Source organism: Sturnira hondurensis, unplaced genomic scaffold (genome assembly GCF_014824575.4).
Source record: "Sturnira hondurensis isolate 20B ecotype Veracruz unplaced genomic scaffold, ASM1482457v3 Scaffold0015262, whole genome shotgun sequence".
Classification (NCBI taxonomy): domain Eukaryota; kingdom Metazoa; phylum Chordata; class Mammalia; order Chiroptera; family Phyllostomidae; genus Sturnira; species Sturnira hondurensis.
In genome coordinates this window covers 657,134-669,496 of record NW_028087893.1, presented here as the reverse complement: position 1 = coordinate 669,496, position 12,363 = coordinate 657,134, and the positions used below count along the sequence as shown (strand labels likewise).

At 47.6% G+C, this 12,363-nt stretch overlaps 1 protein-coding gene across 10 annotated transcripts in view; it reads left to right on the top strand.

Moving 5' to 3' along the window:
* Positions 1-12,363, top strand: part of TRRAP (transformation/transcription domain associated protein) — a 122,347-nt gene that overhangs the window by 50,441 nt on the left and 59,543 nt on the right. For 7 of the 10 annotated variants that reach the window (XM_037064408.1, XM_037064409.1, XM_037064410.1 and 4 more), the window contains exons 29-33: positions 447-568; positions 917-1,087; positions 9,154-9,222; positions 11,569-11,622; positions 11,749-11,769. In XM_037064408.1, the coding sequence (XP_036920303.1) occupies positions 447-568; positions 917-1,087; positions 9,154-9,222; positions 11,569-11,622; positions 11,749-11,769 (437 nt within the window). The remainder of the gene's footprint in view (positions 1-446; positions 569-916; positions 1,088-9,153; positions 9,223-11,568; positions 11,623-11,748; positions 11,770-12,363) is intronic. The other 3 variants (XM_037064413.1, XM_037064414.1, XM_037064412.1) reach the window with 1 other exon arrangement.

The following is a 12,363-nucleotide window of genomic DNA, read 5'->3' as shown; positions in this document are numbered from 1 at the left end:
GACCTCCCAAGTTGGGAGGAGACTGGCTGATTGGACGTGAATACTGGAGGGAAGCCAGGTTGCGAATGTCTCTTCCTTTCATCGCCAGAGCGCCGGACTGTGCCCTTTGCACAGGTCCCTCCTGAGGCTGCCTGTAGGTCAGCCACGCTCTCCCTGTATGCTGGTGTCTTGGGCCCAGCAGTGTCAGTGGGGAACCCTTTGCTCCCTCGTCAGCCTTTCTCCCTCCTGTCTGAATAGTGGGAGATTGACCGTGGCCTTTCAGGCAGGCTGTTGACTTCACCTTTAGTTAATGTGAGCAGATATGTGTTCTTTTGTCTTTCTTGAGGTCAGATACGAGGAAAGAGGTTTAGCGATGCATATTGTTTGTTGGTAAGAGTCTTTAGACGAGGAACTTGTTCATGTGTTTATCAGGTGAATAATGAGATTATATATTTCTCTCCCTAAAGATGCGCTTGCTGCCTGCAATTACCTCCCTCAGTCCAGGGAGAAGATCATTGCCGCACTCTTCAAAGCGCTCAACTCCACAAACAGTGAGCTCCAGGAGGCTGGAGAGGCCTGTATGAGAAAGGTGAGGGGTGTGTGTGTTTGTTGGGGGGGGTGTGTGTGTGCATGCGTGCGTGTGTGTGAGAGAACTCTGTGTTAGGAGCTCTGTGTGCCTGGCAGTCTGTCTGGGGTTATTAATATACAATGATTGTAATAATGTCTCTACCTGGTCCACAGTCATACTGAACCTTTTAAAATATTAAACAGTGATGATTAGTCTTCCTCATGGCATAGAAACTTCTGGAAGGTACATGTTTAACATTTCACTTTCCCAAGAAAGACAAAAACTTGCTGCTAGAGGCACATATGAGTTCTGTTCTGTTATAAAGTATATTCTGTCATGTTTTCATTTGTGAACTTTCTTTCAAAATAGTTTCTAGAAGGGGCTACCATAGAAGTTGATCAAATCCACACACACATGCGGCCGTTACTGATGATGCTGGGGGACTATCGAAGCTTAACACTGAACGTTGTGAACCGTCTGACTTCAGTCACCAGACTCTTCCCGAACTCCTTCAACGATAAGTTTTGTGATCAGATGATGGTAAGCCAAACACATGTGAACACACTTTGATAAACTGAAAACTTTGTAATTTTAAAAATGAGTAGCATATGAGGTCTGTCCAGTAGGTATCCAGCCTTATAATACAAAAAAAGAGAGACATTTATTGAAGAAGATACACAAAACATTGGACATAAGACAGTGATGCCTCAGTCCCCTGCAAAGTAGGCACCTTGGGACCTCACACAGTTATGCCAGTCACCATCAGCTGCCCTGTAGTATTTTCCTGAATATAATCGATGGTCTGAAATCTCTTTCTTCTCAAAGGTGATTTTAGTGTGGGGAACAGCCAGAGGGTGCCAAATCTGGACTGTAGAGGTGCTGAATCAACTGAGTGATTTGATAGTTTGGTCAAAAAACTCTTCGCGAGATGTGATACATGATGAGGCTGCCAGTCACTAGTTGCCCATAGCTGTGGCCTTCTGGAAATCATCTGAATAGTTTGCACAGAGGAACGTTCAAGCTTAACGCCAAATTTGATGCAGATTCATCACTCTACTCGCTCAGTCACTGTGAATGTGACGGCCACACAGCACAGGCACTCACTCAATGTTGTCTACTGGGAACCCCCACTGACCAGTACAGTGAAGTTGTCATTATTCACACACGTGCATTCCACTCCTCTCTCCTTGGCTGCCAGGTTACATCGATGTTGAGCTAACTGTTCTTGCTGTGTTGTTAATGGCTGGACTTTCCTGGACAGACCTTGTATTTATGTGGTTTGAGTTCAGAGGGTACAGAAGGGTATGCTGTGAAAAGTCTCTCTCCCACCCCCTTTCCAGAGACATCCGGTGTCAACAGCTTCCTTTGCTGTTTTTCTAGAGAAAACAGCATTCTGTGTGTTTGACATTTGCAGTGGGGCACGCGTATCCTTTTGCTTCCCACAAAAGGAAGCGTAACATACACTCAGTTCTTACCTTTCCTCTTTACCACCCCACCATTTCGTATCGGAACACAAAGTGCTCCTTCACTTGTGGTACTTGATTATGTGCACATGCCCTTGTTTATTTCTCCATTACCCCGCTGACGGCCCCTGGGTTCCCAGCCTTCTGCCACTGCAGACAGTGGGACAGTGAAAACCTTGTAAGAATTTTAGAAGTCCTTTGGGTTTTAAGAATTACTGAGGAAATAATGATGCAAATAAGATGTTTGGAAAAAAGAAGGAAAAAACCCAATCTCTTGGCAATTTTAAAAAAATATTTTATATATTTATTTTTAGAGAAGGGGGAAGGGAGGGAGAAAAAGAGGGAGAGAAACATCAATGTGTGGTTGCTCTTTGTGCTCCCCCTACTGGGGACCTGGCCTGCAACCCAGGCATGTGCCCTGCCTGGGAATGGAACCGGTGACTTTTTGGTTCACAGGCCCTCGCTCAATCCACTGTGCCACACAAGGCAGGGCCTGTTTGGCAATTTTTTGTAAAAGATTTTACTTATTTTTTAAAGACAGAGATGGAGAGAAAGATTGATGTGAGAGACACATCAATTGGTTGCCATTCTTACACACCCTGATTGGGGACTGAACCTGCAACACAGGCGTGTTCCCTGACTGGGAATTGAACTGGTGATGTTTCGATTTGTGGGATGATGCCCAACCAGCTGAGCCACACTGGTCTGGGCTGTTTGGCAGTATTTAAATTAGGTGTGTAAACAGGTGAAGGAGATTTCGCTGTTAACTCTCTTATGTATTTGATTTTGCTTTTGGTAAACACTTATAAATGATATAACTTATGATTTCATGGAATGTTACTGCAAATATGCATGTATTTTTCATGAGTAGCCTTTGGCTACAGATATTTTAAGACACCGGAGGTGGGCGGTGTTTTTTGGGGGGCGGTGTTTTGTTTTGATACACCTTTCCCCCAGCTGTAAACAGGAGTGAGCAGATAGATTGCTACATTTAGATGTAGATATACTAGTTTCTTTATGTCAGTAGACACCTAAAAAATGAACAGGGACCCGAGCACCTGAGAGTTGACAGCATTATGATAGGCCCTAGAAGTTGTGACACCCTAATCGAAGAGTGGAATTGGAAGCAATATTTTATGCAAGTGAATTTTCCAAATTGGAAGACTCCCTCTCTTGGAGATTCTGTATGTATGTAATATACGTGCGTACCGGCCATTTACACCTGCACACTTACAAGTGTGGTTCAGGTAAGCAACCGTGAGCACTTCCTCCTGGGGCCCAAGCACATGCGCTGTCCTGCACACCCTTACCCCTGTGGTGCTTTCACACGTGACGTTTGTGCATGTCTTCTCTGTGTCCCACTGCTTCTGTATTTGTCTCCTTTTAAACTCTGTCTCTTCCTTCTGGCAGCTGCCTTTTCTCACAGTCTTTGCGTGCTAGCCTAAATCAACTTTGTTGGGGTTTTTTGCATTTTTTTGTGTTTTTTACCCCAGTCCAAACCCTTCAGATCTGCTCTGAGCCAGTCCTTTCAGTGAGCTTTGTTAGCTGGTGTCTTGAGAGCAGTGTGTTGAGGGCTTTCTCATATCCCATGGCCTCTGAGACCTGGAGACGTCTCCATGAAATAAGGTTCCATGAGTATGGGGGGCTTTTTCTCTGGCAGGATAGGTGCTTCCTGAGAGGTTGACAAGCCTCTGAAAGCAGAGCGTGTTGACATGCGCGGGTGAAGAAGGGTCGGCATTGCTGTGTGCTCGGCCATCTCCACCTGGGCCCGTGTGGGTGTGTCTTGTGTTGGAGGATGGGGTCCACCTGATGGGCCCCAGGGCTGCTGTGCTCTGCCAGGGGCGGGGCCGAGGACACGCTGGCCCGTACTTCCTCAGGGCCTTCTCAGCCGAGCTCAGTTGCGGAGCCTTTGACTTCCCTCATTATATGCCCTTGAGGTTTAACAGCTCAAGCCTTCCGTGCAGTTTTGAGAGGTAGGATGCCTTAAAACGGAGAGTGGGCGTGCATGGAAACAACCCAAGAATTTTCCTGGGTTGTCTTTTTTAAAAATATATATATTTTATTGATTATGCCATTACAGTTGTCCTATTCCCCCGTTTAGTTCATGTCCATGTGTCACAAGTTCTTTAGATTCTACATTTCCCATACTATTCTTGCCCTCCCCCTGTCCATTTTCTACCACCGCCTATGCTACTTATTCTCTGTACCTTCTTACCCCTTCTTCTCCCACTCCCCTGTTGCTAACCATTTGTGATCTCCATTTCTATGGTTCCACTCCTGATCTAGCTGTCTGCTTAGTTTGCTTTTGTTTTAGGTGTGGTTGTTAATAACTGTAAGTTTGCTGTCCTTTCACTGTTCATATTTTTTTCTTTTTCTTAGATAAGTCCCTTTAACATTTCATATAATAAGGGCTTGGTGATGATGAACTCCTTGAATTTGACCTTATCTGAGAAGCACTTTATCTGCTTNCCCTGACTGGGAATTGAACTGGTGATGTTTCGATTTGTGGGATGATGCCCAACCAGCTGAGCCACACTGGTCTGGGCTGTTTGGCAGTATTTAAATTAGGTGTGTAAACAGGTGAAGGAGATTTCGCTGTTAACTCTCTTATGTATTTGATTTTGCTTTTGGTAAACACTTATAAATGATATAACTTATGATTTCATGGAATGTTACTGCAAATATGCATGTATTTTTCATGAGTAGCCTTTGGCTACAGATATTTTAAGACACCGGAGGTGGGCGGTGTTTTTTGGGGGGCGGTGTTTTGTTTTGATACACCTTTCCCCCAGCTGTAAACAGGAGTGAGCAGATAGATTGCTACATTTAGATGTAGATATACTAGTTTCTTTATGTCAGTAGACACCTAAAAAATGAACAGGGACCCGAGCACCTGAGAGTTGACAGCATTATGATAGGCCCTAGAAGTTGTGACACCCTAATCGAAGAGTGGAATTGGAAGCAGTATTTTATGCAAGTGAATTTTCCAAATTGGAAGACTCCCTCTCTTGGAGATTATGTATGTATGTAATATACGTGTGTACCGGCCATTTACACCTGCACACTTACAAGTGTGGTTCAGGTAAGCAACCGTGAGCACTTCCTCCTGGGGCCCAAGCACATGCGCTGTCCTGCGCACCCTTACCCCTGCGGTGCTTTCACACGTGACGTTTGTGCATGTCTTCTCTGTGTCCCACTGCTTCTGTATTTGTCTCCTTTTAAACTCTGTCTCTTCCTTCTGGCAGCTGCCTTTTCTCACAGTCTTTGCGTGCCAGCCTAAATCAACTTTGTTGGGTTTTTTTGCACTTTTTGTGTTTTTTACCCCAGTCCAAACCCTTCAGATCTGCTCTGAGCCAGTCCTTTCAGTGAGCTTTGTTAGCTGGTGTCTTGAGAGCAGTGTGTTGAGGGCTTTCTCATAGCCCATGGCCTCTGAGACCTGGAGACGTCTCCATGAAATAAGGTTCCATGAGTATGGGGGGCTTTTTCTCTGGCAGGATAGGTGCTTCCTGAGCGGTTGACAAGCCTCTGAAAGCAGAGCGTGTTGACATGCGCGGGTGAAGAAGGGTCGGCATTGCTGCGTGCTTGGCCATCTCCACCTGGGCCCGTGTGGGTGTGTCTTGTGTTGGAGGATGGGGTCCACCTGATGGGCCCCAGGGCTGCTGTGCTCTGCCAGGGGTGGGGCCGAGGACACGCTGGCCCGTACTTCCTCAGGGCCTTCTCAGCCGAGCTCAGTTGCGGAGCCTTTGACTTCCCTCATGATATGCCCTTGAGGTTTAACAGCTCAAGCCTTCCGCGCAGTTTTGAGAGGTAGGATGCCTTAAAACGGAGAGTGGGCGTGCATGGAAACAACCCAAGAATTTTCCTGGGTTGTCTTTTTAAAAAAAAAATATATTTTATTGATTATGCCATTACAGTTGTCCTATTCCCCCGTTTAGTTCATGTCCATGTGTCACAAGTTCTTTAGCTTCTACATTTCCCATACTATTCTTGCCCTCCCCCTGTCCATTTTCTACCACCGCCTATGCTACTTATTCTCTGTACCTTCTTACCCCTTCTTCTCCTCCCACTCCCCTGTTGCTAACCCTCCATGTGATCTCCATTTCTATGGTTCCACTCCTGATCTAGCTGCCCTCTTGGTTTGCTTTTGTTTTAGGTGTGGTTGTTAATAACTGTGCCTTTGCTGTCCTTTCACTGTTCATATTTTTTATCTTCTTTTTCTTAGATAAGTCCCTTTAACATTTCATATAATAAGGGCTTGGTGATGATGAACTCCTTGAATTTGACCTTATCTGAGAAGCACTTTATCTGCTTCTAAATGAAAGCTTTGCTGGATAGAGCAATCTTGAATGTAGGTCTTTGGATTTCATGACTTGGAATACTTCTTTCCAGCCCCTTCTTGCCTGTAAAGTCTCTTTTGAGAAATCAGCTGACAATCTGATGGGCACTCCTTTGTAGATGACTGTCCCCTTATCTCTTGCTGCTTCTAGAATTCTCTCCTTCATTTTAATCTTGGCTAATGTAATTATGATGTACTTTGGTGTGTACCTTCTTGGGTCCAACTTCTTTGGGACTCTCTTAGTTTCCTGGATTTCCTGGAAGTCTATTGCCTTTGCCAGACTGGAGAAGTTCTCCTTCATTATTTGTTCAAATATGTTTTCCACTCGTGTCTTTTTCTCTTCTCCTTCTGGTACCCCTGTAATTCAGATGTTGGAATGTTTAACGTTTAAAGGTGTCCTGGAGGTTCCTAAGCCTCTCCTCATTTTTTTGAATTCTTGTTTCTTATTGTTTTCTGTTTGGTCATTTTTTTCTTTCTTCTGGTCCATTCCATTGATTTGAGTCCCAGTTTCCTTTCCATCACTCTTGGTTTCCTGTGCATTTCCCTTCATTTCAATTAGTTTAGCCTTCATATGTTCCTCTAATTTTTGACTAAAATCAACCAGTTCTGTGAGCATCCTGATCACCAGTGTTGTGAACTGTGCATCTGAAAGGTTGGCGATCTCTTGGTTGCTTAGAGGTATGGGCTCTGGGGCTTTGAGCTGTTCTTGAGCCATACATAATGGTCTGTTCTGGTCTGTTTGCGCCTGTTATGTATGAGGGGCAGAGCCTTAGGTGTTCACCAGCATAGGGCGACCCAGGTCGCTGGATTGTGATGTTGTATGTGGGGGCAGGGTCATAGAGGGGCATTGCTGTTTGTTCTGCTCTCTCTTGGATTTCGGTCCCCTCTGCTGCTTCCTGCAAGCAAACCGGGGCCCCCTGGTGCCAGCTTCCAGGTGTGTGGGCCTGTGCACCCTCCAGGACCCTGTGGGTCTCTCCGACAAACTCTCTGTGAGCCTGGGAGCTTCTTCTGCATCTCGATCCCGAAAGTTTTTTCAATTGGTGCTTTTAGGCTTTATTTCCCAGTGCTGGGGTCCTGGTTTGTGTGGTCTGACTCATTGCTTGCTCCTTCGCCTGGTTTATCTGTATGCGAATGTGTGACTGTGGTTAGCCAGTCGCCTTGTGCCCTCACTGGGTCTGCCTGTTGCCACCCCAGGCCTGAGATCCATCAACCGCCTTCGCCTCCGCCCCTGGGTCGGTCGGACCAAAGGATCTTTCCAGCCCAACCCCACTCCACCTCTGACTCTGCCCCTCTTACCGGTCTGGCTGAGTGGTTCATTGTTGTCGGACTTCCGTACAGTTCAGTTTTCTGTGTTTTGTTTGCGTTTTTGTTACTAAAACTTTGTTGTCTTTAAACTTGGTTGTGCGAGGAGGCACAGTGTTTCCACCTACGCCTCCATCTTGGCCGGAAGTCCCTGGGTTGTCTTAAAGTTTGAATCCTGAAGTTCATTATGTGGTGAGTTGTTCTGAACCCTTCTCTGTTGAACTGGACATGGGTTCCGTATACCAGTGGCCTTCTTCTCCTGTGGGGACTTGGAACAGCAGAATGGCGTCGTCGGCCTCTTTGTGTGTCTTTAATTGGTTACTTTCCCGTCTTTGTTACGAATAGCAGTTCTGGTAAGATAGGTTTTAGGACTATATATTCTCGTGATTTCCTTGAAGGAGTTTTACTGATAGAACACAGTTAGCTTAGTGTACTTAGTTTCTTGAAGAAATATGTGTTGTTTTAGTGTTTCTCGGAACATCGGCCCTGCAAGATGTAGGCTTTCTCTGAAAATCTACACTGGCTAAATCTGAGAAACACAGTTTGCTGTGTTCCTCTTCAAGTTTGCACGGAAGGTTCTGAGAAGAGTGTTTGGATGTATTTAAATTGTCTCTCCCCAAGCCTGTTGAGCTCTGAAGTCCTTTCTAAGCCACTCGCTGCTGCTGTCCTGGGGGCGTGCGTGCCTTGGAGGATGCGTTTGTCAGTGTGGGGCAGTGAAGGAAGACGCTTCTGGGATCTGGGTGCTCCTGTGGTTTCAGCTGCGGGTGCTGCATATATCTGCCTGGTTTTGCGGGTCACCGTGGATGCTGTGGGTGGGACCCTGATCACCACACACCCACATGAGGCCACAGTGGTTTCCGGTACAGGGGCTCTCTCCTGTTGCTCTGGCAGTGGGCTCAGATTCTGCACAGAGCGATGGCCAGCGTTCTGCACGGAAGAGCCTGGCTGCCCACCTGCCCTCACCTGCATGGCCTCTGCCCAGGCGGGGCCCTGCATGTTCTCCCAGCCCCTCCCTGGCCCCTCCAAGCCCATTCCCCTCCTCCCTCTTCTCTCCCTGCAGTGCTGGTCCCTGTGCTCCCTACCGGGTGCCATCTCCCCCTCCCCCCGCTAAAGCGGGTTCCTGTCACTTGGGCACAGGCGTGTTGCTGTGTGCGTTGGCACCCTCTCCCCCACTGGAGCCCCAACTCTGGGAGCACAGGGGACGCTGAATGCACAGCTGTGGCACCAAGTTCCAGCCTTGGACGGGGGCAGGGGTGGCGACGGCAGACTGCAGCAGTGTCCTGGTGTGGGAATGGCGCAGTTTCAGGACGTTTTTGGCCTCTCCGACTCAGTTGCTCCCAGCTAGTTGGCTGGCTGGGCTGTTTCACACATGGAAACACCTTTGCCCATGTTATGTTGGACGGGAATAGACAGTGACTGCATGTTTTCTCTGAAAAGCAGCATCTCGGACTTGAAATGCTCCTGTTGCCGGGAAGCTTGTCTAAGGGTGTCTTTTCTCCCCACAGCAACACCTGCGGAAGTGGATGGAGGTGGTGGTCCTCACCCACAAAGGGGGCCAGAGGAGCGACGGAAACGTGAGTGGCGCGGTGGCTGCTGGGAGGGCCGCCGTGGGCTCTGCCGCCGGCCGGGGTCTAGTTGGCTGGGGTCAGAGCCTGTTGAGTCGCGGCACAGGTTTTATTGGCATCATGCTTTAAAAGTTTCTCTTGCTTGTTAACAGTTTTTTTTATGTTTTTTTAAAACCTCCCTTTATTCATTTTAACATGACATCTTTGTTGATGAGAATTTGGGGAAGCTCGAAATGTTTGTGTTTTCGTTTTCCTAGTTTTGCTTTAAAGTGTACTGAGTGTGCTTTCTGGATGTTCTGGCAGCTGCTGCTGTTCCCACGGTGGTGACTCCTCAGCTGTTGTTCTCCATCGCTCTCTGTCCCCATCACCTCAGAACCGAACAGTGGTTTTAGGAGAACGTAACGAAGAATTACGTAAAAATAAAAGAATTTATGTTTTCTAGGTCTGCACCCCTCACCCCAGTTGTTTGCCAGAGTCACATGGCCCGTACTGGAAAACACAGATTGCTGGTTTTGAGGGCGAGCCACTCGAAGTCTTTGCACTTGATAGTGGTTATTGAAGATGAGCAGCTCTTGCTGCCTTGTCTCTCGTCTTACTTGTACACGTCAATGTGATTTGAAACTATTTCTGAAGTCGACGCCTGTCCTGTCAGTGAGGTGGTGTTTCCCGGGTCCCCGTGTCGCCAGGTGCCACCGTGTCCTGGGGAGGGACCCCTGTAGCTCTTCAGAGGCGTAGTCCCTGTGGCTCTTGTCCTGCTGTGCCTGTGTGTCAGATGCCGTGTTTCATCCCGACTTGGTTTTTTTATTTTGGCTTCATTATGCTTTGTTTCGACCATTCCACGTCACGTGTTTTATTTATGTAAGTCTTGTTTCTTGTTGCTTCTAAAGAGCGAACTCTGAGCAAAGCTAAACCAGGATTTTTAACTTTGAGGACTGGTATACCATCCATGACCTCTTTGAAGGTTTATTATTGATGAAAACAGGAAAAAAGCCAGGGGAGCTCGGTGGGCAGAGCAGAGTGTATTTTAAAAAGCCTGAGCCCTGGGGGGCAGGTGTACGTGCCTCTGTGCTTTTCCTCCCTTCTTCCACCCCTTAGGTTTCATGGCTCTAAATTTCACACTTGTTTTTACAGAAGGGGTTAATTACCTGAAACACCCAGCAGTTCCAGAATAAACAGTTAAAAACCTGTGGGTAGATGAATGCCTTCCCTTAGATCACATTGTTTTTCCAGGGGTCGTGGGTGGGGGCAGTGGCACAGGTCACAGGAGATGGACACAGGGAGCCCTTGAGCTCCTGCCGGCGGAAACATGCTGGTGGTCGAGTGGGTGTATTCCTCAAGAGGCTCAGGGACGCCCGGCTGTGTGAGGAAGGCTGCAGGCCTGAGCCCAGGACAGGATGTGTGGTGTCCCCAGGCCGTGTGGCTGTGGCCCCACTGCCTCCTTCTAGGCCAAGCCTGCCTTCCTGCTCCTGGGCCCTGGTCACTTTCCAAGCATGCTGTCCGGGGTTGGGAGTGGGGCTCGAAAGCAGTTTGTTCCTTGTTGGTCAAGTCCCTGAATAATACTGTTTTGTTGGGAAGCCACTAAAGACTTCAGGCCACTAAATAGTTGCCTGAAAATCAGCAAAAGCCTGTTTGTAATGTCAGGCACCCCTGCTGATTGGAGATTTGCCCATCATCTTGTTCAGGAAGGCTTACCCATGTAGCACTGGACTTACAGGGCAGAATTCAGGACCGCCCATGATGCCATGTTTCTGTGCACACCTAGCACACACACACACATGCCAACACAACACATTCCTGACATACATGCACATATGTACACATCCACAGCTCTACTTGACAGGACGCTCAGGTGTCTCAGATGCCCAGCCGTAGCAGTGGGCTCTTCTGAGCTTTTGGGGCCTCAGACACACCTCATTGGTGGGGCTTAAGCCCCCTGGTGATCTTGACTTTGGCTGGGATAGAGGTTTTTGAAAGTGTCTTAGCACTTTACTAAAAAGCTTGAAGTATTCACTCTAAACAAAACAGTTACTTGAATGTATTTATTTGCCTACAACAAGGTTCTGCACTCTCTCCCCTCCACAAGAATTCCGAATTTCTGTGTTTGAGAACGTGGCGTGTGGGTGGGAGGCACTCGAGTGACGCCATCAGCAGGGCTCTGCTTGACGCCTGAGGGGGGAGGTGCTACTGCTTTTTTTTTTTTTGCTGCTGAGCATTTATTAATTATTGTGTGCTTTCTGATAATTGTGTCTTTACTGTCTTGTTTACTCCAATAACCTACGCTGTGTACGAGTATGCGGGAACTTTTTATGTAAATAACGTGAATAGAAAAAAGATGATTTTCCTCCCCACCCTCAGGAGAGCATTTCAGAGTGCGGGAGATGCTCCTTGTCTCCATTCTGTCAGTTCGAGGTGAGAACAACCTATTAAAAGTCAGTTTGTGACTTGCAATGTGAAGAACAGTTTATATTTTCTTTTCTTTTCTTTTGTTACCTTTCTGTTGCCTTTTTTCATGCTGTGATTTTTGTTTTGGTTCAGCCTGCCATGGAAGGGGTGGAGGTGAGAACCCCAGTGGAGGTGCAGGAGGGCTGTGGCCGCACCCGGTTTGGCTGTGACTTGTGGTTCTGTGGTGGACAGAGTGCGTTGTGCCCTCGAGTGCAGTGAGCTGTACTGTCTGTCTGTGGCAGAGTCGTGTCAGTGCCGTTGCTGTGACCTGTCCCGGTGCCACGCATGTTCTTGCCCAGGATGTTCGACATGAGATTTTAAGTTCTCTGGTTTCCTACATGTCAGAGTTGCAGTATCTCAGCCTTTGAGATTTCCCTGGGTTTTGCTGTCATAGTTCGTATGAACTCGTATGTCTAACAGCTATGGAGGGGACACTCCACAGAGACTGTAATATTCTTGCTAGAAAACGGGGACAGTTAGATAGTTATGCTGACGGGCTGCCTTGAACTTTAGACCCTCACAGCTACCCCACACCGAGCCCCCCGATGTGGCCACCACACTGAGACTGTGAGAGCCCGACTCCGAGACTTCCCCCGCCTTCTGTAAAATGGGGACGATATCACGCCATTTCTGCCCTCGGATGGTTTTGCGACACTGCTTTGGAAACGGAGACCTGTGCCCCGAGAGCACCGTTACCAGAACGGCGCT